Source organism: Oncorhynchus kisutch, linkage group LG5 (assembly GCF_002021735.2).
Source record: "Oncorhynchus kisutch isolate 150728-3 linkage group LG5, Okis_V2, whole genome shotgun sequence".
Classification (NCBI taxonomy): Eukaryota; Metazoa; Chordata; class Actinopteri; order Salmoniformes; family Salmonidae; genus Oncorhynchus; species Oncorhynchus kisutch.
This window is the reverse complement of record NC_034178.2, coordinates 42,211,251-42,238,525: the sequence shown is the minus strand read 5'-3', so window position 1 is coordinate 42,238,525 and position 27,275 is coordinate 42,211,251. Positions and strand designations below refer to the sequence as shown.

At 45.9% G+C, this 27,275-nt stretch overlaps 1 protein-coding gene across 3 annotated transcripts; it reads left to right on the top strand.

Annotated features, from left to right (window-relative positions):
- Window positions 1-110: 110 nt before the first annotated feature.
- LOC109890208 (draxin-B) lies at window positions 111-27,275 on the top strand. Of its 3 annotated transcripts, XM_020482192.2 has the most exons (8): window positions 132-336; window positions 10,108-10,214; window positions 10,605-11,130; window positions 12,168-12,310; window positions 13,712-13,832; window positions 14,134-14,226; window positions 26,531-26,620; window positions 26,769-27,275. In XM_020482192.2, the coding sequence occupies exons 3-8, from the start codon at window positions 10,629-10,631 to the stop codon at window positions 26,879-26,881; spliced, it is 1,062 nt and encodes a 353-aa protein (XP_020337781.1). In that variant the 5' UTR covers window positions 132-336; window positions 10,108-10,214; window positions 10,605-10,628; the 3' UTR covers window positions 26,882-27,275. The 3 variants fall into 3 exon arrangements, with proteins under 3 accessions (XP_020337779.1, XP_020337781.1, XP_020337780.1); XM_020482190.1 differs by lacking the exon at window positions 10,108-10,214 and having other exon boundaries at window positions 111-336; XM_020482191.2 differs by lacking the exon at window positions 10,108-10,214 and having other exon boundaries at window positions 132-341.

The following is a 27,275-nucleotide window of genomic DNA, read 5'->3' as shown; positions in this document are numbered from 1 at the left end:
GTAGTGAAACGTTCAGAAAAAATTCACGAATTTAATTATTTGCAACAAATTTGACGTAACCCATCCCACACCCAGGTAGCCTATTCTCTTGCGCCTCAACTAATGGGACAAACACTGACATCAATCCCCGCACGTTCGCGCATACGGTTACGCGCTTCCAGCCAGTGACTCTCCTCATAAACCAAATTTAATCCCAACGATCAACACACCGACCGTGAACGGACCCCAAACAGACGGAATTTCAGTCCTGTGCGCTTTCACGGCCTACATCTCTCATCCCATATAAAACAATTACATTTGAAATAATAGTCAATCTCAACGGATTAAGAAACGCGGGTGAGGTAATTTTTTTGTCATTTTATTCAAGTGTTGAAACATGGCTATGTCGCAACGAAAAGCCAATCAAATGTGCCACATTTTGTGTCATTCATTTAGCTTATTGTTGCATTTTAGACTAAGTATTGTAGCCTACTAAGTAGTGCATTTATAACACACTGTTGCTTCTAAGAAAGTTATATGAATGGAATCCACTGAGAAGGCAAGATATAAACCGTTGCGCCCAGTTATACATTTAAATAAATGTGAAATTGTATGCCTTTTTACTATGCACAATAGTACCTTCAATATTACTAATGACTTAATGCTAACTTTAATTCTGATATCTGAACAAAAGTATGTTTCTATTTGGCACGGGGGAAATGATTCTGATTAGGGGGGAGGGTATGATGTTTTCTGTATCAGGCAAATATCTCAGAATATGAATTATGTGAATATGTTATGATATCATATATTGTGATCGTGTCCTCTTGCCTGTACACCTTTGAGACTATACTCAATAATATTGGTATTACAAGGACTTAATTAGAGGGAGAGAAATATAGATCATTTAGTTTGGGCGTCTCCATGTCAGATCATGCCTTTAAAAGTGAATATAAAGCAGACACATTGAGTGTACAGTGTTTGTGGACTCATCATTAACAAGTATGTTAATTAAAACCAAGCCAATCAGCAGGAATGTGATCACAAGGAGGACTGTGGGTGCACTTGACTGTGAAGCTCCCAGCAGATCAAATTGGGGGCCACATCCCAGTCTACAATCACTAATCAGAGAAAATTAATCAAAATAATAGGAAACCAAAGGACAATATTAATCATGACTTTATGGTTCACTAACTAAGCCTTATTTCACCTAAAAGTAATTCCACTTACATATATAGCTTCTTATCATTATCACCCTCCCCATGTGTCCTATGTGTTCCTCTGTGTAGTGGGTAGTCTATAAGTAGTGAGTTGTGCCATCATAGAAAATCTCCTCCACTATGGACTCCATTGGTGATCCACTAGTGTCCACCATCTCCATGTCCTATAATGAGTCTTCTGGTGTGAGATGCTGGTTCAAGGTTGATTCAGTCTGATTGGTTGTTGTTGTGTTTTGGTTGGCCAAGGAGTGTCTTTGTGGAACAGTGGACCCAGCTGGTCTCCTTATGTGCCACCAAATGAGAGCAAGATTCCACTGTCACTGTTCCAATTAACCCCTCCCCTGGATATTCTCTCTTTATCTCTCTCTCTCCCCCCATCTCCCTAAGTTCTCTTGGCCTACCACCCTTCTCTTCCTCTCAGTGTGATGTCTGTAGCTCTGTTCTCCTGGTGCTGTTTGTGTCTCAGCGTTGTTCGAACGCCTTTCTCTCTCTGCTCTGTGGGTGTCTGGAGGAGGTTGCCCCGCTGTGAGTGTATGTGCACTGAGCATGCTCTACTGGAAGATAAGGACCACATTGCGGGATGTCTATGATATTGCTGTGCAACCGTGGCAATGTTCGATCTCGCCCAACATTAGAGGTGTATTCATCACGGAAATTGCTTATGAACCAAACAGAAGCAAACAGATCAATACAAGAGTTTATATTGGACAAATTCAGAGCTGGAAAAAATGATGGTATGAAATCTCCAATATTGTTCTCCAGAGTGCTGAAGAATTCAGCACTCAGTGGTAATTGATTTGGCGGTTGAAATGCTACTGTCTGAAATTAACTTTCATAGCAGCTTCCCTGAAGTATTTGTTGAGAAATCAGATGGAAACTACCATGTCAGACTTGTAAAATGTTGGTAAATATTGAGAACCTTATGTGTTACACACCTGGCAAACAGTAAACTTTAATTGGATAATATATCAATTAAGGCATACATTGTCCCTTAAATAAGTTTGACAAATGATTGACAAATGAATCATTTTCTTGAGCATTCACTTAGAGGGTAGTGCGTACAGGGGGGGGGGGGGGGGGGGGGGGTATTGGCATTGTTCACTGGAGGAGCAAAGAAAGGATGGTAAATTAGCCATGCATGTCTGATCTGTTTGGTGTGAAGTCTTCCTTCTGCTGTTCTTCATTGAGCCGTGTGTGATGGGGACAGGGACCAGAGTTCACCTGAGCCCTGCCACCCACTCCCTTCCTGATGCCTTCCCATTGTCCTCTCACTGTCATTGACTGGCTTAAATTAACCACATTACACGTAAGGCACACACTCAGCAACTTGACGGAACACTGCTAATCAGGTAAATAATCGAATAGAAATGGAAAAAAGGAAGCCTCTGCTTTTAGACATGGGCCTGTAATTTCTTTATGTAAACCCAGAATGATTCCGGTGGTCTTGAGGTCTTTGTTTGGTTGTTCCCTGTGGCCTGGCTGGTTGCTATGACAGACAACAGGAAAGAAGCAGATGGCTTCTGGAGGCTTGTTGCCCAGCAGGTGAAATTATCAATGCGCATTAAATAGAGACCACTGCCAGACCAGTGCCTTGTGCCTCCACTGCTTTACTTTGCCTTGCTGCGTCCCTCACTACCACAGAAGCACACTTCAAACTATAATTTCAGCTGTGTCCATTATCTGCTGTTAGCTGGGCTTTTATGAAGCATGTCAGGGCCTGGTATCGCTGAGGACTGGTCGTAGAACCAGAGAGAATTCTCAGATCACATCAATAGTGTTTAATGAATCAGCCCTCCAGAGGTGGCCCTTTACACTCTGCTGCTAGATTGTCCATCATCACTGGCCCGACTTCTGTCTGAACAGTCTAATTCATTTATATTGTTTTAACCCAGCTAGTGGCCTTCAACTGATGATATGCAGTCGTTCTACAAAGTCTTCTGGGATCTGTGGCTTCTTATTCCTCGTTATTACAATAGGTCATTTTTCATGATCACAGCTTTCCATGTATATGAGGTGAAGGTACACTACATGTCCTACTCTTCCTCATGCTCTCTCAAAGCCCTCTCTGTCTTCAGAATCAAAGTTTCACGCTCCTCCACTATCCAGCTAACCCTGCTAATGTGGCCCCTCAGGCCCGGCCACAGCCTCAGCACCAGATGCTAACCCCTGCTGTGTCCTACCTATATCACACAGTGCTCTGTAATACACTGTTTGGTAGACTTCTAATCATCAGATGATGCTGAGAACTTCACCCCAGAGTATTCCATTACCACCCACATCCTGATTTTGTCAGGGGATCACCTTTTAGTGGCTACATGAAAGGGCCAAAGGAGAAGGGGTTTTGCTAGGCAGGGGTGCTTTGTGCCTCTCTGTGCCTCTCTGTCACCAACCAGCTTCCTTTTAAAGCAACAGGACTATTCAGGCTGTGACAAGCAGTTCACTATGTTTCTATGAAGGCGTCACTTTTCTCATTGTGTGAGAGAGAAATCATTTTTGTGCCATAACAGACTGCTGCTCAGCCTCTGTCTGTGGCCCATTATCTGCACGCTCATTTCAAAGGGCTCAGTGATCTCCAAAATGAGTCTGGGCTCAGTCAATCCGAATCCTGTGTATTTTGATTGTTTATTTATTTGGATTAGTTGGTTGGTTCATTTTGGCAGCAAGGCCTCATGTAGCGCACTCCTCCAGAACTGAGCAGACTGACAAGTGAGATTATTTTCTAGCGATGGCAGGTTTTCTGAGAAGTCTCCCTAAAAAATTCCCTATGCCCTCCACCATAGCAGTAGTTTGTGTCAAATGTAGGGTTGCAAAGGGAGGGTATATTACTAGAAACGTTTGAAGTTTACCAGTAAACTAATATAATTTTGGTATTTTTGTTATGTTATATAATGTTATAATCTATTACATGACATCTAGTTGCCCTTTTGGGTACTTCAGATTATCACAGGCATCTGTAATGATCTCTGGCCCTCTGTGTGGCCTTATTGTAACGGTTTTCTTGCGGTGAAGGAGAGGAGGACCAAAATGCAGCGTGGTTACTAAAAGGACCAAAATGCAGCGTGGTGCTGGACGTGGCCCCCACTTCACCATAGTCTTAGTCCACCACCTTGCCCGCTTCCGTGGCCTCCTAACCACGGCGACCCTTCTAAATGACCCCACTAGACAGAGGGGCAGTTCGGGACAGAGGGGCGGGAGGCTCCGGCGCCTCTGGGCTGGCGGGAGGCTCCGGCGCTTCTGGGCTGGCGGGAGGCTCCGGCGCCTCTGGGCTGGCGGGAGGCTCCGGCAGCGCTGTAGAGGCGGGAGGCTCCGGCAGCGCTGTAGAGGCGGGAGGCTCCGGCAGCGCTGTAGATGCGGGAGGCTCCGGCAGCGCTGTAGAGGCGGGAGGCTCCGGCAGCGCTGAACAGGCGGGAGGCTCTGGCAGCGCTGTAGAGGCGGGAGGCTCCGGCAGCGCTGTACAGGCGGGAGGCTCCGGCAGCGCTGTACAGGCGGGAGGCTCCGGCAGCGCTGAACAGGCGGGAGGCTCCGGCAGCGCCGAACAGGCGGGAGGCTCCGGCAGCGCTGTAGAGGAGGAAGGCTCTGACAGTGCTCGAGAGGAGGAAGGCTCTGGCAGCGCTGGACAGGTGAGGCGCACTGTAGGCCTGATGAGTGGTGCTGGCACTGGTGGTACTGGGCCGAGGACACGCACAGGAAGCCTGGTGCGGGGAGCTGCCACCGGAGGGCTGGTGTGTGGAGGTGGCACAGGATGGACCAGACCCTGAAGGCGTACTGGAGATCTTGAGAGCAGGGCTGGCACCAACCGCCCTGGCTGGAGCTTCACCCTAGCCCGGCAGATGTGGGAAGCTGGGATGTAGCGCACCGGGCTAAGCATGCGTACTGGGGACACCGTGCGAACCACCGCATAACACGGTGCCTGACCAGTACCACGCCCGCCACGGTTAGCACTGCTAGGAGCACTGTAGTGCTGAGATGGCACAGGACGTGCAAGGCTAGGGAGATGCACAGGAGGCCTGGTGCGTGAGGCTGGCACAGTCTTCACCAGACAACTAGCATGCACCTCAGGATGAGTATGGAGAGCTGACCCAGGTGCCATTAAATCCCTGACACGCTCCGTCGGGCGAATGTCGTGCCTCATGCACCAAACCAGCAACTCCCTCATATCTCTCTCCTCCAATTTCCCCATTAACTCCTTCACAGTCTCTGCTTCGCTCATTTTTGGGGCTGACTCTCAGGCTTCCGTCTGTCGCCACCGTGCTTGTCTCTCCAACTCCATTCTCCTATACCCCTCTTCGCACTGCTCCAGCGAATCCCAGGCGGGCTCCGGCACTCTCCCTGGGTTGACCGCCCACCTGTATTTCCTCCCAAGTCGTATAATCCAGACTTTGTTGCTCCTGCTGTCGCTGCCTGTCACCACGCCGCTTGGTCCTGTTGTGGTGGGTGATTCTGTCACAGTCATCCTCCTCTTCATCTGAAGAGGAGAGGTGAGAAGGATCGGAGGACCAAAATGCAGCATGGTTACTATTCATGGTTCTTTAATAAAGCAACTACACATGAACAAACTAACAAAACAAGAAACTTGAAAACCCAAAACAGCCCTATTTGGTGCAAACACAGAGACAGGAACAATCACCCACAAAACCCAACACCAAACAGGCTACCTAAATATGGTTCCCAATCAGAGACAATGACTAACACCTGCCTCTGATTGAGAACCATATCAGGCCAAACATAGAAATAGACAAACTAGATATGTAACATAGAATGCCCACTCAGATCACACCCTGACCAAACAAAACATAGAAACATACAAAGCAAACTATGGTCAGGGTGTGACACTTATCACATGTAAAATATATAAAATAATTCAATAAGACAATTTTAAAATGAAAAATAGAATGACAAATCTGTAAAACATTATGCAAAATATAAACCATACATTTAGTGAATACCATTGGTGTTTAATATGAGGGTTTCAGCATCATTTTTTTCTTTTTTAATTCTACATTTATTTAGTATGTCTATGTATTTTGCTCTCAATGTTTTGGTGTCAAACCGATGGCAGTTGTGAAAAAAGTCAATAATTGGACGAGTTAAGAGTTAATACCATTGTTGATTTAATGCTTTAGGCTATTTTTTTCTTGAACCATATGGTCTATCTCCTAGAAACTCATGGACAATATGGACACAGATAAAATACAGTACCAGTCAAAAGTTTGGTCACACCTACTCATTCAAATCTTTTTAGTTTCCTGAGGGGGAATAGGCTTTGTCGTGCCCTCTTCATGACTGTCTTGGTGTGTTTGAACCATTCTAGTTTGTTGTTGAAGTGGACACCAAGGAACTTGAAGCTCTCAACCTGCTCCACTGCAGCCCCGTCGATGAGAATGGGGGCGTGCTCAGTCCTCCTTTTCCTGTAGTCCACAATCATCTCCTTAGTCTTGGTTACGTTGAGGGATAGGTTTTATTCTGGCACCACCCGGGCACGTCTCTGACCTCCTCCCTATATGCTGTCTCGTCATTGTCGGTGATCAGGCCGACCACTGTTGTGTCGTCTGCAAACTTAATGATGGTGTTGGAGTCGTGCCTGGCCATGCAGTCGTGGGTGAACAGGGAGTACAGGAGGGGACTGAGCACGCACCCCTGTGGAGCTCCAGTGTTGAGGATCAGTGTGGCAGATGTGTTGCTACCTACCCTCACTACCTGGGGGCCGGTCAGGAAGTCCAGGATCCAGTTGCAGAGGGATGTGTTTAGTCCCAGGATCCTTAGCTTCGTGATGAGCTTTGAGGGTACTATGGTGTTGAATGCTGAGCTGAAGTCAATGAATAGCATTCTCACATAAGGGTTTCTTTTGTCCAGGTGGGAAAAGGCAGTGTGGAATGCAATAGAGATTGCATCATTTGTGGGCGGTATGCAAATTGGAGTGGGTTTAGGGTTTCTGTGATAATGGTTTTGATGTGAGCCATGACCAACCTTTCAAAGCACTTCATGGCTACGGACATGAGTGCTACAGGTCTGTAGTCATTCAGGCACGTTGCCTTTGTGTTCTTGGAAACAGGAACTATGGTGATCTGCTTGAAACATGTTGGTATTACAGACTCAATCAGGGACATACTTGCTTTGGTCAAGAAACACGAGCAATGCACATTAGTCCGGTGGAATTCTGTTCAATGAGTCCAAATGGGAGATTTTTGGTTCCAACAGCCGTTTCTTTCTGAGAGGCAGTGTAGGGGAACGGATGATCTCCGGATGTCTGGTTCCCACCGTGGAGCATGGAGGAGGAGGTGTGGGGGTGCTTTGCTGGTGACACTGTCTGTGATTTATTTAGAATTCAAAGCACACTTAACAAGCATGGCTACCAGAGCATTCTGCAGCGATACTCCATCCCATCTGGTTTGCGCTTGGTGGGACTATCGTTTTTTTTTCAATAGGACAATGACCGAACACACCGAACACACCCACACCTGTGTAATGGCTATTTGACCAAGAATGAGATTGTTTGAGTGTTGCATCAGATGACCTGCCTCCACAATCAAATTTAGATGGTTTGAGATGAGTTGGACAACAGAGTGAAGGAAAAGCAGCCAACAAGTGCCCAGCATATGTGAGAACTCCTTCAAGACTGTTGGAAAAGCATTCCACGTGAAGCTGATTGAGAGAATGCAAGAGTGTGCAAAGCTGTCATCAAGGCAAAGAGTGGCTAACTTGAAGAATTTGTTCAACACTTTTTTGGTTATTATATGATTCCATATGTATTATTTCATAGTTTTGATGTCTTCACTATTATTATACAATGTATAAAATAGTCAAAATAAAGAAAAACCATTGAATGAGTAGGTGTGTCCAAACTTTTGACCAGTAGTGTATATATACAGTATTTGTTTTAAGTTATTTCAAGTATAAATTACCAAAGTTATGATAGATTGCTATAGATTTTCTGTTAATTGCCAAAATTACTGAAGATTCTGGTAACTTTGGTAAATTCCCAGTAGCTTTGCCACGCTAGTCATATGTACAGGGCTGGAAAATGTGATCAAGCCTGACCAAACACTTTATGTGGGATATGGCACACTGCCTCTCTCTCAGACACACACTGTAAGGTTGGAGAAGATAAAGGTCTCACCTCAGCAACTACAGTCCCACTGTTTTTTGCAAACTGCACAGCTGGTGGAATACCCTCCCAGAGATGGGCAGGAGAAAGCAGTTTGTGTCTAATCCCCCAGCAGGTCTGCCTGCAATAGGACCACAAATTTCCCTGGACAGTAGTTGCTTCCCCTCCTCCCCATAACGCAATCTCCTAGTCCTGGCCCATTTTTTAGAAGCACCTAAATAACCCACTGTAAACCTCAGGATGGGATGTTTGAAAGTGTGTTTGTGTGTGTGTGTGTGTGTGTGTGTGTGTGTGTGTGTGTGTGTGTGTGTGTGTGTGTGTGTGTGTGTGTGTGTGTGTGTGTGTGTGTGTGTGTGTGTGTGTGTGTGTGTGTGTGTGTGTGTGTGTGTGTGTGTGTGATGATGGAGGCAAGGCTATCGACCCACAACACCCCAGCAGCAGTGGCTCAATACTTCTTCCCGATTGATTTTCTGTATGGGTCACAAGCCGTCCGTCTTTAACATAAAATACTGACCTGCAGGGGCATTGCAGTCATTCTGCATTGCCAGGGCGATGGACGGTCCCAACCCATCAGAGAAGAACAGAAAGCCCACCATGTTCTTTTAATAAACAACCCAAATGAACCCACATGAACTAGACCAGGGGGTTAGAAACAGCAAACAGGGACATTTTATTAGGATATCCTGAGTTGAATACAAATTAAGTTGGTCAGTTAGTGATTATTAATCCTGAGGATTCCTTGAGCCCCATACCAACCCAGCGAACATTACTCCATTGGCCCCGTGTGGCTATTCGGTGGGCAAGGTGGGCATTGGCTAGCCGACATCAAGCCCAACACAGGCTAGCCTAGCACGGGCTAGCCCACAGCAATAGCACATCAGCCCAAAACGGGCTAGCCCAGCATAGGCTAGCCTACATCAAGCCCACACCAGCCTGCCACAGGCTAGCCCACAACAAGCCCAACAAAGGTTAGCCCACACCAATCCCACATCAGACCAATATGGGCCAGCTCACACAAAGCCCAACAGGGGCTAGCCCACACCAAGCCCACACGAGCCTAACAGAGACTAGCCTACACCAGCCCAACATGGGCCAGCCCATACCAAGCCCAACATGGGCTACCCCACGCCCAGCACAGGCTAGCCCCCACCAAGCCCAGCACGAGCCATCCCAATTTGAATATTTGGGGGGTGGTTTGCACACAGTTATTTTTGTGCAACCGTTACTGGCGTTGTTCTGTTGTTTGGTGACCAAATTGTTTTTATCTTCTACACTGCCATTGATGATGTCTTTAAAAAATACTTAAGTACATGTGACATAGGAGAAAGGTAACAGTTTCTCTTGTTTGAAAATATATGTATGATAGTAACAACAGCATTGTTTTTCTGATACAATGTGTCATGTTCCCTAAATACCTTTAAGGCTTAAATTGTGCAATCTATGCATTGAATTACATTTTTTATAAATAAATTATGAATTCCTATTAAATAGCAAAGGCGCATTGGCCCAAGGTGGGCAGCCTACATGGGGCCAATATTTTAGCCCACATTGTGAGAATGTTTGCTTATTTCAGGCAAGGTGAGGGCTGCCCTCACCACATATGGGATGTCCACACTGGGCAAATGCCTTGGGGGCCAATGTGGAGCCAATGAGCAAAGGCAGCCTATATGGGTCCAATATTTTTGCCTGCATTGGGCCCACATCATGCCAATATGGGCATGTTTGCTGGGAATATTTCCAGACAGACAGGGAAAGACATTTACAACACAAGCACTAAGGGGCTGCCTGTCTCTGTCTTTATAGGCTCCTAAAGAGCCACTGCGGCTTGAGAGGGTAGCCCGAGAGGCTGACGATTACTACCTGGACTGATGAGTACTGCTGTAGCACAGCATCAGGGATGGGGTGAAGGGGTGAGTAGGCTATGATATGGTGGAACTGAGTGCTTCTGGGAAAAGAGAACAAGGGAACAACATGGGTACTGTCTAGGGACTTCAGAAGATGATAGTGTGGCTGCCTGGTGATGGACTTCATGGCAGAGGTTTAAAGCCACAGACAGTCCAGAGCGATAACACACCAATCAGCTGTGACACGGATGTTTCACCCAAGAAAATACTCTGTTTTGTAGGGATTTTTTAAAACATGATGAGGAAGAGCCTAGTTTATCGACATGTATTTGAATGAACTCTGGAAGTCCAAAGCGTGTCTGCGGCATCATACTGTAGCTGCTCCTGCCCATCTCTTTTCTTGAGTAAAACATAGAAAATAGAACGAGTGTACTGAAATATGTTGTATATTTCCAGCAGGTGGCACTGTACTTATAGGTGATGGCTTCCTCCTGGTGTCTGCCTCTGGCTCTCCTGGTCTCCAATCTGGTCATTTCACACAGCACCGAGCCCCGCTCCACACACGCCAAGAGGAGATTGGCACAGCCCTCACCAGGCAATGGCAATGCCCTCCAGTACCCTGAGCAGGGCTTCCAGAGCCATGGGCATGGGAACGGCAGGGAGCGTGGAGGGGGGCATGGGGGCCAAGGGGCACACAGTGCCAAAGCCAATACTGGGGCTGGGCTCCTCTCCCGCAGTCCCTTGCACCCCGCAGCTCGGCATGAGGATGATGGGACGGGTCTGGATGGCCTGAGCCCGGTGAGACTGGAGATGGGCCCTGGGGGCAGGGAGAGGGAGAATGGTCGCGGAGGCATCAGGAACCCATCTCATGCTCGGGACAACCACCCTCTGGGGCCACACAAGGGAAAGGAACAGGGACATGGGCACCACTTTGATCACAGGAGACATGGAGGTCGGAGAGACAAGGGTCGGCACACTAAAGGTAAGTCCCCAAAGGATCTAGGGTTATCAAATGAGCCGTAAGCCTGCAACTGGCTTCAAGTGGCCAAGAGACCTCCTGCTGCTATCTAGTGCAGGGGTTCTCAGACTTGAGGTACTACAGGGGGTCTGCGGCCAGATCTCCAAATTAGTATTAATATTATTATTACATTTTTTTTACATTTTTTTATCTTTTTTTTCTTGAATATAAAAAAAAGACATATTTAACACATTTTGGCCAAGGGATTCATGGAATGAGTTTCATGGCAAAATGTGTACAATTGCAGGATATTAGCTTCAAAGCTGCAGCAACAACAAATCTCTCTGCCCAATGATAAAATGTGTAGAATAGCAGGAAATTAGCTTTAAAACTGCAACATTTTCTCTCAGATGCCAAGCATCTGAAGTCAACATGGGCCAGGATCCCTGTGGAACACTTTCAACACCTTGTAGAGTCCATGCCCCGACGAATTAAGGCTGGCCTAAGGGCAAAAGGGGGTGCAACTCAATATAAGGACGGTGTTCCTAATGTTTTGTACACTCCGTGTATTTACATCATTGGATAGCTAGAGACTTCAGCGTTCTCATCATATGTATATCATTCCTGTAAGACAAAAAATTAAGGCATTGTCCATTGTACAAGCCTTGCGCTTTTAAAATGTCTGTGTCCCTATGGGAATTTGTTTAAAATATTTCAATGTCAGTTTCTTGGGGGCCTGCTCAGTTTTCTTGGGCTCTGTAATATTTAAAAAAAATCTGAATCGCACCGTTTTTACCTTTTATAACAGTACTAAACATATGTTTGTAGGACTTATAGTTTTGAAACAGAAATGTTCTTAATGAGGGTAGTATACAATATTATGCATAGTTTAGAAAATGCCACCAGAGGGCATCAGAGTTTAAGAGGTTAAGTCTGAAGTTGACCTTATACTTTAAAAAAAAATGAATTTTCTTGTCAACAATCTGGTTAAGTGGATATGATAATGTATGGTCTTTCCTCTCCTCCCCAACCCCTGTTCTGTCCATCCATCCTTCCTATAGGGTTCCTCCCTGAGCCTGAGCTGGACTCTAGTCTGAAGGAGAGATCTGTCTCCTACACCAACTTTGGCTCCGGCTCCTCTGCGGTTACCACGGTGATGAGCAAGCATCTCCCAACTCTGCCCCCAGCCTCCACCAAACCCAAGGTACCCCATAAAGACATATGACTGCTTATTCAAAACAACATTGTCTATTGTAATTCAGTGTTGTAGGAGAGTTATCATGGTAAAGAAAGAGTGACTGTATTTCCTATTTGGAAATACCTAGGCTCTGTAATGGGCTTAATGTATCACATAGCTCATTACTCATCTCAGAGAAATGAGGAGACAGGCTTTTTAAATTACCTATAATTTTTCCTTCACTTTCTCCCAGCATGCTGCCTACCATCACAATGATCACTCACACAGGTAGATAGATAGATAGATACCTTCTCTGCTTCTCACATACAAATACTCTCCCTCTTATATCCTCCCTCTATTTTTCTCAGGATGCTATTAAATCACCAACACACTCATCAGACTGGTAAATAACAGTACTCAGCCTGTGTTGAGGTCTGACTCTTACTCCAGGCTATTTTTCTGTGGTGTCTGTCTCAGGTCCATAGTTCCATAGTTACTGTAGCCCTGTCTGGCTTTACTGACCTCTGAGTGTTTGATGTCTAAACTGTCTGACTGCTTGGTATGCTGTTTACAAGTTGCCAGAGAGCCTTGGATATTGTGTGCATGTCTTTATTCAGGAGCTGTCAGATATCGGCCTGCAGTGGAAATTATAGCCTTGCTTGGAGTGGACCTGGGTTCATTGACACCGGGACGCTGTGAGCGTTCTTAATTAATGTTTGATTTTGGCTGATGGCTAAATGAACAGCCAGGTACTAGTATCCCACCGCCATTCATCTAGTTGATGTTTCTCAATGTTTCCTCTGGGTGACACAGAATGAGCTGGGATCAATGTGCACAAAGAGTCTGGTTGGCACAGACCCTTATTTCCTGATAGATGATTTTCTCGGGTCCTGTCTCTCTAGACATCCCCAGGAGACCTCTCAATGTCATATTGACTTCATTATAACCTGCTATTATTTTGTCAACACAGCCCAGAGGTCCAGAGGAAAGGAGTTATGTAAAGAGCTTTGTTGAAGTTTATGACATATCGGTTTTGACTAAGTAGTCCCCTGAGGAGTTGTTTTATTCAATATTGACTTCTGCTTAAATTGCTTTGATTCAAGGTGTGATATTGAAGGACATTGACGTACCGGTAAAATCACAGCTGTGTGAAAGTGATTCACAGGCCTTCTCCTCTGACAAGTAGTAACACTCTACCATAAGATGTTTAGTATGATGTATGTATGCTGCCTCAGGGCTATAAACAGTGTAGTGTGCAGCCATGTCCTCAGAAACCCACTGATTGCCTGTAAAGCACTCTGGGCTGTGAAATCCTGAGTGTCCACAACTAACAGGCCATTTTATGGACCAGGTGTCTGTTCACCTCAACTACGGGAATGTAGTTATAGACCACTGAAGTGTGGCTATAATATTCTCTCTGCATTACAGAAGTCAGGCCGGGGGAAAGTGCAAGGAGAGGTGATGCCCACTCTGGATATGACGCTGTTTGACTGGACGGACTACGAGGACATGAAGCCAGTGGATGCCTGGCCTTCTTCCAGGAAGAAAGGTCAGCACTTTATGCAAATACACATTTAGTCATCTCAGTTTGAGAAGATACAGCTAATGTTAATGTTGGTGGAAAGTCATACATGAATATGTGTTCACTCCACAAAAAAACCCTGATGATCCTTTTGCATCTACTGAACATACTGTACTGCGTAGGATAGACATGCTTGATATATTTGTTATTTCTTTGACATTGAAGTGTTTGCTTGATCGTCCATATGTTTGTCTGAGCCTGGGTTGAAGTACTTTACTGGTACTTTACTGATAATCTGTTTTTGTGCTGGTTATTTTGCATGCTGAAGACAAGCGGCGTAGTAAGAACCAAAGCAGTGGCAACTTGACGGTGGACGCTGATGCCATCGAGCCATGTGACCACCACTTGGACTGCCTCCCAGGTCAGTGACTAAACTGTCCTCCATCCACGACTCTGATGACCCTTGACCTCTGGCCACTCAGGTCATGGTCTCATGAAAGCTCATTATGATAAAGGCCATGTGATGGTCAAAACATTTGCGTTTTTTGAAATTACAACCAAAAGTAATTTTTCTTTGTGAAAGAAAGTTCCAATAACACGTCTGTCAAAGGCAGACAGGAAGCGTGGCAAATAGTGTATGGTAAATAGGTGCCACGGTGCCACGGTAACACCCTCTACTTCATTATGAGTTTCTTAACGGAGAACAAGCTCTATCTATCTCTCCTCAGCACGACTTGAACCACTGCTTTCCTGCTTAACTGCTCAAAGGGGACCTATACAGGACGCGTTGCCTAGTACAAGATAACAGCTTTGCGTTGCATGAATTGAGCACACCCACCCAAAGAAAAAGTTTACTTCTCAGTCTCCAGTCAATGCTAGCACTACACGGCTAGCCTTCGCCCCAATACACCACTTAGCTAACTTCTTCATGATTCTTTTTCCCCATCACGGTAAAAGACAGAAAATAGACTTTTAATATTTGGTTAGCCCACACTGCAAGGCAAAGCTAACCTAGCTAGCTCACCAAAGAGTTACGCCACATACTTTTTCTTCAGCTAGCAGCGTGCTAGCAATTAGCTCATGATGTGAACACTAGCTAGCTATACGGCTAAGCGTCAGCCATCACAAGCATAGCCTGGACCCACTAGCCAGAGCTATGGCTACTACTACCCCTGCACAGGGTGAACCCAGCAGACCCCCTGCTTGGGACTGGAGCATGCTCAGGCAGCTCTCGCTAATCCTGAATCTTGCACTCATTGCAAGAAGTTGCCTAAGTCGAGTCTCAAAGTAGGGTGTGCCAGGCAGCCCCCCGCAAGGCTCTTCTTCCTCCCAGCCTTCAGGCCAAGAGGCAACCCAACAACCCTGAATGAAACCAGCTGAGCTGAGGTTATGGACGGTCACCCCTGGATTTCCACCCACTGTTTGACAAACTAGCAACAGGGAAAGGAGACAAGGGGATGTACAAGGAGGAGGATGACAGTATTCTGCACCACTTCCACAATGAGGATGAAGAAGGGGAGGAAGAACCCCCCCCCCCCCCCCCCAGGGAGGAAGGGCCCCTCTCTCCCAGCATGGAGTATCGGCTGCTCCATGTGTACAACTGGCAAAAGACCCTGTCGGGCAAGGTCCCAGCTAGGGACTTTGCTACCATGGACATGCAGGGTATGGAGGAGCTGGGGTTCTGCAAACCCCTCCAGTGGATCCTTCTCTAGCTAACCACCTCCACCCCGAACGCTGTGCCTCCTCACTTGCCGGCATGTCTCTCCCTGGCCTGAATGTTTTTCTTCCTCCATCCTCCAGAATGTGTATGTGTAGGATGGAACTTCGCAGGACAGAAGGCGAGGCTTTCAACTTCTGCCTGCCACACAGTCCCAGGCCCCATCCCGGTCTGACGTCCCCTGCAACCAGCCCGTGTAACTTCATTGCAGGACGAGGGCAGTACACTGGTGCCAGGGGTTCCAAACCCCCACCGTCGCAGAAGACTGCTAACCCGGAGGCGAGTTCACAGAGTAGAGGCAGGTCCTGGGGCAAGCTGTCCTTCAATGCAGCCACTTCAAAGTCTGGCCCGGCTCTCCACCACTGGATGGACCTCTCTGTCTTTGCCGAAGGCACTCCACTAGGGGTAGTGTTTGCAAGGAAAGTCTTGACGACAGACACATTTGTCACAGGGTGGGGCACAGCCCACAAGGGCAGAGCAGTGAACGGATTCTGGTCCCCACAACTCCCACTTGCTCATATAAATGACCTCAGGTTGCTTACAGCCCTTCTGGCCCTAAAACATTTTCTGCCTTTTCTTTGGATTTGTCACATCCTGGTCAGGACGGAAAATATGACTGTAGAGGCACACATCAACCGCCAGGGTGGCGCCCGATCTCTGTAGCAGTATGCAGGCTAGTCCACAAGCTCATTCTGTGGAGCAGCACCTCTTCTCTTCACCTGTGACTCATGTTCCAGGTGTTATGAACACAGTAGCAGACATGTTGTCCAGAGGGAATCCCCTGTACATCCCAAATTGGTGGCCCAAGTGTGGGAGAGATACGGACAAGCTTCTGTAGATTTAATTGCATCATGCACAGACACACACTGTCCGCTGTTCTTTTTACTAGCTGGCAGTGATGCGCCACTAGGGGTGGGCACGCTGGCACACCCATGGCCAAGGGTGCAGCTTTATGTGTTTCCTCCCCTGTCTGATCCTTCCCACTCTATCCAGAGTGAAGGATCAGAACGTGTCCCTCATCCTTACAGCCCCTCGATGGCCTGGGCAGCTGTGGCTAGCGGAGATGGTTTTGACCAGCCCTAGCAGCTGCTGTTACACAGTGATCTGTTGACCCAAGTGAATGGAGAGATTTTGCGCACTCTTTGGGCCTGGCCCGTGAGAGGATGAATATCAATGCAATAGGCCTAAGGCAAGCGTCCCTTCTGCAAGCTCACTGTATGACAATAAGTGGTGTATGTTTGAAAAATGGTGTGGTCAGAAATAGATCATTTCCTTCCAATGCTCTGTTTCAGAGGTACTATGCTTTTTGCAGGGCCTTTTGGACAGGGGAAAGCCTTTTCCACCATTAAGAGGTACTGCAGACTCTGCCTGTCATATAGGCTTCGACAATAATACAGCGGGAAAACACCCCCTGAGTTGACATTTTATGAAAGGCGTGTTGCTTATGCCCAGCGTCCAAGCCGTTAGTCCCATCGTGGGACCTATCTATTGTGCTTGAGGTCATTTCACAGCAGCCGTTTGAGCCGCCGAAAAGCATAGGAATGTGATATCTCTCATTTAAAACTGCATTACTTTTAGCCATTACGTACGCAAAGTGGGTGAGTGAGCTGCAGGCACTGTCAGTCCACCACTCATACCTGCTATTTGCCCTAGGGTTATCAAAGGTTACCTTACAACCTAACCCTGGCTTATAATAGCAAGGGTTTACCACATCCGGAGGGCTTGAGAGTCCATTCCACCAGAGGTATGGCTGCGTCATGGGCACTATACAAAGGCATCTCTATCCAAGAGATCTGTAATGCGGCATGTTGGGCAACCCCTCAAACCTTTTGAAACCTTTTGAAAACATTCGTTAGCAACCTTAATTTGAAACTAGTTTAGCTAGTCTAGCCCAGCTAGACTAGCTAAACTAGTTTCAAATTAAGGTTGCTAACGAATGTTTTCAAAGATGCAGGAGCTGTGTTTATTTTTGCTCTCTTCTGGGACAATGTGGACCATCGGGACTTCCAATGTAGCAACTGTTTGCTTGCATAGGACAACAGGGGTGAAGTGGCTACTCTTAGCAAACAAATAGCGAATTTAGACAAGCTACTGGGGAATCCATGTCGGCCTACTTTTTCTTCTACTCTGGTTGCTGGATGCCGCTCTGGCCTGGTGGGAGTGTCGCTGCCGTGTTGTCTACCAACAGCCGACTGGCCAGTGCTCTGCAGGGATCCCTCCCCAAAGGGGTTTAACCCTTTCCTGGAGAATGGAGTTGGTAGGATGCTTCTGGATGACTTAGTGGATGTTCCTATTCTTGACCCTACCAACCACCCATGGAGGCACGTCACTCGCCGTGGATGGCGAAAGCAGCGGCCTTTTGTCAATAGAGGCCTCCTTGGCGGTGGGAAGCCCGGACCTGATAAAGACTTCAAACAGCTTCTCCGCCCTGGATCCAGAGGTTCCGGCACCTTCATCCCTGGGGGCTTATGCTTCAATATTGGATCCGGAGATACCTGCGCCTTGGTCCCCTGTTCTGTCTCCCTTGCCGGTGGCTTTTGCAGTGAATGACGCTTCACTGGTTATGGGAGGATTGAACCGGGTGCAAAGATTTCCTAGCATACGAGATACCACCTCTCACTAGTCCTCAACGGGTCTCCCGACTCATGCGAGGCGTAGGAATGGGTGGATTTCCTCTCATCTCGCTGGCTGTTGTTTTAGGCATCTCTATGGTACGAAGAGTCTCGGTTCCTGGACCAAAAACCCTGTGCTACCCCAGACCTCGAGTACAGCACATTACTTGGCTACTCCCTACCGTTCTATGTCAGCACACGGAGATTGATGCTGTTGTATTCCATGTGAGATTTAATGACATTAGGAATGGTAGTTTGGAATGGCTGAAACAGGATTTTGAAGAACTGATTGGATCTCTGCTGGACATCAAAAAACATCCTCAAATTTCTAGCCCTCTGCCCTTGCTGGGTTGAGGTAGTGAACATTTAAGCAGGTTAATAGCACTTCACTACCTACGTGACTACTGCAGCTCCAATGGTGTAACTTTTGTAGACAATTTTGGCACCTTTTGGAAGCAGAGGATGCTGTTCAAAGGTATTTACTCCTATTAAATTGCAGCGAAATCATTCCTCCACAGATTCACATGTTGATAGGGGTATTGTAAATAGTAATTATGGGTCTGTTCATTTAATTTACATTGATAGCTCTGTTAGCTCCCGTAAGGGACCCACTGTTGTTAGCTCCACCTACAGTATGCACATATCGAGCGATCATTTTCATCTGGATTTTCGCAACTAGCTAACCGCAATCCCGGGTGACTACTCCTGGCCAGTGTCTCCATCCCGGAGCAAGCACCAATTAGCCTGAAGCTAGCCTGGCTAGGACTCCTGGGCTACCACCGAAGCCCACTCCTTGGCTACAATATCCAGACCCTTTCTACTGCTAGTACGGGGCATGGAACCCCGCCGATCCTCTACGACTGGAATGCCGACATCCCCTAAGGCGCGACGTGCGCTGAAGGCCCATTCTGCTAACCGCGGCCTGCTAGCTACCTAGAGCTACTTGGAACCCTACTAATCCATGACTGGTCTAACAACGTCACTACACGAAGAGGCAAAAACAGACTTACCTTCATCGCGACATCCCCCAAAGGCCCTTCTGCTAACTTGCTAGCCCCGGTCTACTAACTGCAAGCTTGCTAGCCCCAGTCTGCTAGCTTGCTTGCCCCGGTCTGCTAACTGCTAGCTTGCTTGCCCCGGTCTGCTAACTGCTAGCTTGCTTGCCCCGGTCTGCTAACTGCTTGCTTGCTAGCCCCGGTCTGCTTACTGCTAGCTTGTTACCCCCGGCCTACTAACTGCTAGCTTGTTAGCACCGGCCTGCCTAATTGTCTGAAGGACCCAATTGCCATGTCCCCAGCCAGCCCAACCAGTCACTGGACCCATTTGTTAACTTGGCTACGCATGCCTCTCTCTAATATCAATATGCCTCGTCCATTACTGTCCTGCTTAGTGATTACTGTCTTATTTCATTGTAGCGCCTCTAGCACTGCTCAATATTCTAAGAATTGACCTTTCCAGAAACAAGTCTCTCACTGTTGCCGCTTGCTATAGACCCCCCCTCTGCCCCCAGCTGTGCCCTTGACACTATATGTGAACTGACTGCCCCCCCATCTATCCTCTGAGCTCGTGCTACTAGGTGACCTAAACTGGGACATGCTTAACACCCCGGCCATCCTACAATCTAAGCTTGATGCCCTTAATCTCACACAAATGATCAATGAACCTACCAGGTACAACCACAATTCCGTAAACACAGGCACCCTCATAGATAACATCCTAACTAACTCCCCCTCCAAATACACCTCTGCTGTTCTCAATCAAGATCTCAGCGATCATTGCCTGCATCCGTAATGGGTCTGCGACCAAACGACCACACCTAATCACTGTCAAATGCTCCCTAAAACACTTCTGCGAGCAGGCCTTTCTAATCGACCTGGCCGGGGTATCCTGGAATGACTTTGACCTCATCCCGTCAGTAGAGGATGCCTGGTTATTCTTTAAAAGTGCCTTCCTCACCATCTTAAATAAGCATGCCCCGTTCAAAAACTGTAGAACTAGGAATAGATATAGTCCTTGGTTCACTCCAGACCTGTCTGCCTTTGACCAGCACAAAAACATCCTGTTGCGTTCTGCATTAGCATCGAAAAATCGAGAAATTTGAATCCTGTAATCCTCTAACTCAAAAAAGTTCTGGGACACTGTAAAGTCCATGGTGAATAAGAGTACCTCCTCCCAGCTGCCCACTGCTCTGAGGCTAGGAAACACTGTTACCACCGATAAACCCACTATAATTGAGAATTTCAATAAGCACTTCTCTATGGCTGGCCATGCTTTCCACTTGGCTACCCCTACCCCAGTCAACTGCCCGGCACCCTCCACAGCAACCCGCCAAAGCCCCCACCAATTCTCCTTCACCCAAATCCAGATAGCTGATGTTCTGAAAGAGCTGCAAAATCTGGACCCCTACAAATCAGCCGGGCTAGACAATCTGGACCCTCTCTTTCTAAAATGATCTGCCAAAATTGTTGCAACCCCTATTACTAGCTTGTTTAACCTCTCTTTCGTACTGTCTGAGATTCCCAAAGATTGGAAAGCTGCTGCAGTCATGCCCCTCTTCAAAAGGGCCAAGTTAACAAACAGATTACTGACCATTTCGAATCCCACCGTACCTTCTCCGCTATGCAATCTGGTTTCAGAGCTGGTCACGGGTGCACCTCAGCCACGCTCAAGGTCCTACACGACATCATAACCGCCATCGATAAGAGACATTACTGTGCAGCCGTATTCATCGACCTGGCCAAGGCTTTCGACTCTGTCAATCACCACATTCTTATTTGCAGACTCTACAGCCTTGGTTTCTCAAACGATTGCCTCGCCTGGTTTACCAACTACTTCTCTGATAGAGTTCAGTGTGTCAAATCGGAGGGCCTATTGTCCAGACCTCTGACAGTCTCTATGAGGGTTCAATTCTCGGGCTGACTCTCTTCTCTGTATACATCAATGATGTCGCTCTTGCTGCTGGGGATTCTCTGATCCACCTCTACGCAGATGACACCATTCTGTATACTTCTGGCCCCTCTTTGGACACTGTGTTAACTAACCTCCAGATGAGCTTCAATGCCATACAACTCTCCTTCCATGGCCTCCAACTGCTCTTAAATGCAAGTAAAACTAAATGCATGCTATTCAATTGATCACTGCCCTCACCTGCCCGCCCGTCCAGCATCACTACTCTGGACGGCTCTGACTTAGAATACGTGGACAACTACAAATAGCTAGGTGTCTGGTTAGACTGTAAACTCTCCTTCCAGCCTCACATTAAGCATCTCCAATCCAAAATGAAATCTAGAATCGGCTTCCTATATCGCAACAAAGCATCCTTCACTCATGCTGCCAAACATACCCTCGTAAAACTGATCATCCTACCGATCCTCGACTTCGGCGATGTCATCTATAAAATAGCCTCCAACACCCTACTCATCAAATTGGATGCAGTCTATCACAGTGCCATCCTTTTTGTCACCAAAGCTCCATACACTACCCACCACTGCGACCTGTACCCTCTCGCTGGTTGGCCCTCGCTTCATACTCGTCGCCAAACCCACTGGCTACAGGTTATCTACAAGGCCCTGCCTTATCTCAGCTCACTGGATTACCATAGCAACGCCCACTCGTAGCATGCGCTCCAGCAGGTATATCTCACCGGTCACCCCCAAAGCCAATTCCTACTTTGGTTGCCTTTCCTTCCAGTTCTCTGCTGCCAATGACTGGAACGAACTGTAAAAATCACTGAAGCTGGAGACTCACATCTCCCTCACTAGCTTTAAGCACCAGCTGTCAGAGCAGCTCTCAGATCACTGCACCTGTACATAGCCCATCTGTAAACAGCCCATCTATCTACTCATCCCCATACTGTATTTATTTATTTATCTTGCTCCTTTGCACCCCAGTATCTCTACTTGCACATTCATCTTCTGTACATCTATCATTCCAGTGTTTAATTGCTATATTGTAATTACTTCGCCACCATGGTCTATTTATTGCTTTATCTCCCTTATCTTACCTCATTTGCACTCACTGTATATAGACTTTTGTTTTCTTTTTTTCTACTGTATTATTGACTGTATGTTTTGTTTATTCCATGTGTAACTCTGTGTTGTTGTATGTGTCAAATTGCTATGCTTTATCTTGGCCAGGTAGCAGTTGCAAATGAGAACTTGTTCTCAACTAGCCTACCTGGCTAAATAAAGGTGAAATAAAAAATTAAAATATTGCTACATAAACATAGGGGTATTGTCAATAGTAATCTTGTGCACATTTATCTGAATTCTACTATTTGCTCTGCCACATTGAATCCAATCAGAAAGCCCATTGTGGCTAGCTCATCCAGTTCTATTGACTTGTGTCAACATGGATACTCATAGATGGCTTGAACTGTTACATATATACTGAACAAGAATATGAATGCAACATGCAACAAGTTCAATGATTTTACTGAGTTACAGTTCATTTAAGGAAATTGGTCAAATTAAATACATTTGCTATACCCTAATCTATGGATTTAGGGCAGGGGCGCAGCCATGGGTGGTCCTGGGATGGCATAGGCCCACCCACTGAGGAGCCAGGCCCATCAAATCAGAATCCGTTTTTACCCACCAAAGGGCATTATAACAAACAGAAATAGTCCTCAGTTTCATCTGCTTTCCGGGTGGCTGGTCTCAGGCGATCCCGCAGGTAAAGATGCTGGATGTAGAGATAGTGGACTGGCATGGTTACACATGGTCTGCGTTTGTGAGGCTGGTTGGACATACTGCCAAATTCTCTAAAACGACTTTGGTGTTGGCTTATGGTAGAGAAATTAACATTACACTATCTGGCAAAAGCTCTGGTGGACATTCTTGCTTTCAGCATGCCAATTGCACGCTCCCTCAACTTTAGCACCTGTGGCTTTGTGTAGTGTGACAGAACTGCACATTTTAGAGTGGCCTTTTATTGTCCCCAGCGCAAGGTGGACCTGTGTAATGACCATGCTGTTTAATCAGCTTCTTGATATGCCACATCTGTCAGGTGGATGGATTATCTTGGCAATAGTGAAATGCTCACTAACAGAGAAATAAACATATTTGTGCACAAAATTGGAGAGAAATAAGCTTTTTGTGCGTATGGAACATTTCTGGCATATTTTATTTCAGCTCATGAAACATGGGACCAACACTTTACATGTTTCATTTATATTTTTGATCAATTTACTGTAAACGTGCGAAGCCTGATGTCTAAACTAGACTTTCTGGATGCATGACACTAGCCCAGACGTTCTGGAGACCTGGCTGAATAATTTGATTATGGATAAGGACATTGCCATTGTGGACTATAACATTTTCAGATGTGATAGACAAAAATGAGAGGGGGGGGGGGGGTAGCTATTTATGTCAAATCTACTCTTACTCTTTATGTCAAATCTACTCGCTTTGTTGGTTGTAAAAGTGGCCATAAGCCAAAATATGCAGATATTTATTACTGCTGTCTATCGCCCCCCAGAGCCGCTTCGGTGGGGGCTGTTGGTATTATTTCTGATTATTTAAAACCCTTTCTGGTATCTGAACTGGATGTGTTAGGAGATCTATATCTTGATTGGCTTACACATGCCTCAGGTCAGTTTAAGAATATCTGTCTTGAATTCAACTTGACTCAGCTGATAATGAAACCCATTCAGATTCATGTAAAAAATCTAGCAAACTCCTCATCGATTGATTTTATACTGACTAACCGACCCCATTAGTATTTGGCTAGTGGTGTTTTTCTTTCTCTTTCTGTTCTCTCGGAGGACCTGAGCCCTAGGACCACCTGGCATGATGACTGCTTGCTGTCCCCAGTCCACCTGGTCGTGCTGCTGCTCCAGTTTCAACTATTATGCCTGTGGTTATGGATCCCTGACCTGTTCACCGGATGTGCTACCTTGTCCTGGACCTGCTGTTTTCGACTCTCTCACTCTACCGCACCTACTGTCTCTAACTCTGAATGATCTGCTATGAAAAGCCAACTGACATTTACTCCTGAGGTGCTGACCTGTTGCTCCCTCTACAACCACTGTGATTATTATTACTTGACCCTGCTGGTCATCTATGAACATCTTGGCCATGTACTGTTATAATCTCCACCCGACACAGCCAGAAGAGACCAGGCCACCCCTCAGGGCCTGGTTCCTTTCTAGTTTTTTCCCCTAGGTTCCTGCCATTCAAGGGAGTTTTTCCTAGCCACCATGCTTCTACATCTGCATTGCTTGTTGTTTGGGGCTTTAGGCTGGGTTCCTGTATAGCACTTTGTGACATCGGCTGGTGTTAAAAGGGCTTTATAAATGAATTTGATTGGCTTTTTTTTACTAGCTGCATACCAGTAACCTGTTTTGGCACTTTCATTTTTCTCATCCATTTTGACTGGTTTAAAAAATGTAACCTTTTATTTAACTCGGCAAGTCAGTTAAGAACAAATTCTTATTTACAATGACGGCCAACACCAGCCAATTGTGCGCCGCCCTATACTCCCAATCACGGTTGTTGTGATACAGCCTCGATTCAAACCAGGGTGTCTGTAGTGACGCCTCAAGCACTGAGATGCAGTGCCTTCGACCGCTGCACCACTCAGGAGCCCTAAACATGCCCCTTTCAAGCAACTCAGAGTCAAAAACCGAATTAATCCATGGTGCTCTCCTGTTCTCTCAGACCTCCTCTTGGTAAGAAATCAAGTCTGGCGAAGACAAACTGGCTCGTTAGCTGATCAGCAGCTATTTTGGTAGTTGAGAAATAGGTGCACTGCCTCGGTTAAACAGTCCAAATCAAAATACTTCCTTAGCTCTATGGCAGACTGTTTGTGATCCCTCTAAATTCTGGAAAACAGTTCATTCACTGAAGCGGGGTAATTCCTCTACTGCCCTTTTCTAAGCAAGTAGTTTTAGACTCCTGCATCATTACTCAGAAAGTTAAGATTTGTGATGGTTTTAATCAGCATTTTATCTCAGCTAGTGTCTTCCTTGAAATAAAACTACTTGGTCTTGGCGAGTTAGTTGACTGTTCTTCCCACATACAGCTTTCAGTTGTCTCGATGGAATCAGTCGACTTGGGAAATGGTAGTCCTGGTTTTTCTTTTTGGCAACTCACAGAAACAGAAGTTCTTTCTGCCTGATTAGCTATTGACACCAAGATGGACCCGTCTTTGCTTAACTATGCAGCACCACTCATTGCTTGCTCAGTAACACACATTTTTTATTTAACTTTAGTATTAGGAAATATTCCAAAAGTGTGGAAAGCAGCTTTTGTGCTGCCACTTCATAAAGGCGGGATAGTAATTATCTCAATAATTATCAACCCATTTCCAGGCTCCCTTGTCTTGCAAAAAATCCTAGAATCATTGGTCAACAAACAGCTATGTTATTTTCTATCTGTAAATTGTATTCTTAATGTTAATCAATCCAGATTCAGACCTAAATGTAGTACCACTATGGCTACCATGCTTGTTGTAAATTATACTGCAAATGCCTTAGATGATAGAATGAATTGTGCTACCATGTTTGTAGACTTGTCAAAAGCTTTTGATACTGTAGACCATGCTATTCTGATGAATAAGCTGTCCTCTATAGGGTTGGATACTGATGCTTGCCGATGGTTTCAGAATTATCTCAACGACAGACCTCAGGCCATCAAGGTAGATGTGGTCAAATCTGAGTTTCTTGAGTTACATAAAGAGGTGCCCCAAGGTTTGATACTCGGCGCACTACTGTTTACAATCTATATACTGTAAATAATATTGTTAATGCTGTAAAAAATATATATACAGTACCAGTCAAAAGTTGACACACCTACTCATTCCAGGGTTTTTCTTTATTTTGACTATTTTCTACATTGTAAAATAATAGTGAAGACATCAAAACTATGAAATAACACATATGGAATCATGTAGTAACCAAAAAAGTGTTAAACAAATCAGTAAATGTTTTGTATTTGAGAGTCTTCAAAGTAGCCACCCTTTGCCTTGATGAAAGCTTTGCTCACTCTTGGCATTATCTCAACCAGCTTCATGAGGTAGTCACCTGGAATGCATTTCAATTAACAGGTGTGCCTTCTTAAAAGTTAATTTGTGGAATGTCTTTGTGTTGTGACAAGGTAGGTGTGGTATACAGAAGACAGCCCTATTTGGCAAAAGACCAAGTCCATGTTATGGCAAAAAGAGCTCAAATAAGCAAAGAGAAACAACAGTTCATCATTACTTTAAGACATGAAAGTCAGTCAATGCGAACATTTTCAAGAACTTGGAAAGTTTCTGCAAGTGCAGTCGCAAAAACCATCAAGCGCTATGATGAAACTGGCTCTCATGTGTCCCTATAGTGAGATACTTCACTCATATTATCAGAGAACCGGGGTTACGCAAATAACCTGACGTTTCTCCCTCTACCCCACCCATAGGATCCTGCTGTGACCTGAGACAGCACGAGTGCAAGCTTCATAACCGCGGCCTCAACAACAAGTGCTATGATGACTGTATGTGTGAGGAAGGTGAGTAAGCGACGTAACAGGCCAAAGCCACAGAGCATCAGAGAATTTAAGTGAGAACACAACCAACATAGGACATATAGGGCTCAGTTTCTGATGTCAGTAGCCTGCTTGTCCATCCTCTGACAGTGTTCCTATTAATTTGTCTCAGGGTTCCGTTGCTATGCCAAATTCCACCGGAAGCTTCGTGTGACCAGGCGAAGGGGTCGTTGTGTGGTGCCAGAGTCAGCCAACAGAGACCAGGGGTCCTTCATCACAGTGTGAGGGGTCACAGAGACACAACACACACTGAACATGACCACTCTCTCTGACATAAAAGACAGACAGTGTCTAGTGATAGTTCATACAGAATGTTCATACTACTCATCTGGTCTCCCTCACTTCAGTGCCACAGAATCATATACATGTACACATTAGTTCCAAAACAACAACACTGCAGTGTCTGATTAACTGTGTCCTGAACATATGAATGTGTTTTCTGAGAATGGATAGATTGTCAATGGCTTTTCTAATGATTCTGTCACGATAAGCAAAAATGTTTGAGTTTCCTTCTATATGTTTCAGTATTTGTTTTATTTATACAATACTTACAACATAACTCTGTGTCTATTGTGTTTTTTCAACCTCATTTTATGTGATTAAATTCTTGTACATTGAT

Bases quoted from the DNA above. Each gene is read 5' to 3' on its own strand.
- LOC109890208 (XM_020482190.1), top strand. From the start codon at position 10,629: ATGGCTTCCTCCTGGTGTCTGCCTCTGGCTCTCCTGGTCTCCAATCTG. The intron at 12,311-13,711 runs GTACCCCATAAA...TCTGCATTACAG, and splicing joins CAGCCTCCACCAAACCCAAG to AAGTCAGGCCGGGGGAAAGT. The intron at 26,621-26,768 runs GTGAGTAAGCGA...AATTTGTCTCAG, and splicing joins TGACTGTATGTGTGAGGAAG to GGTTCCGTTGCTATGCCAAA.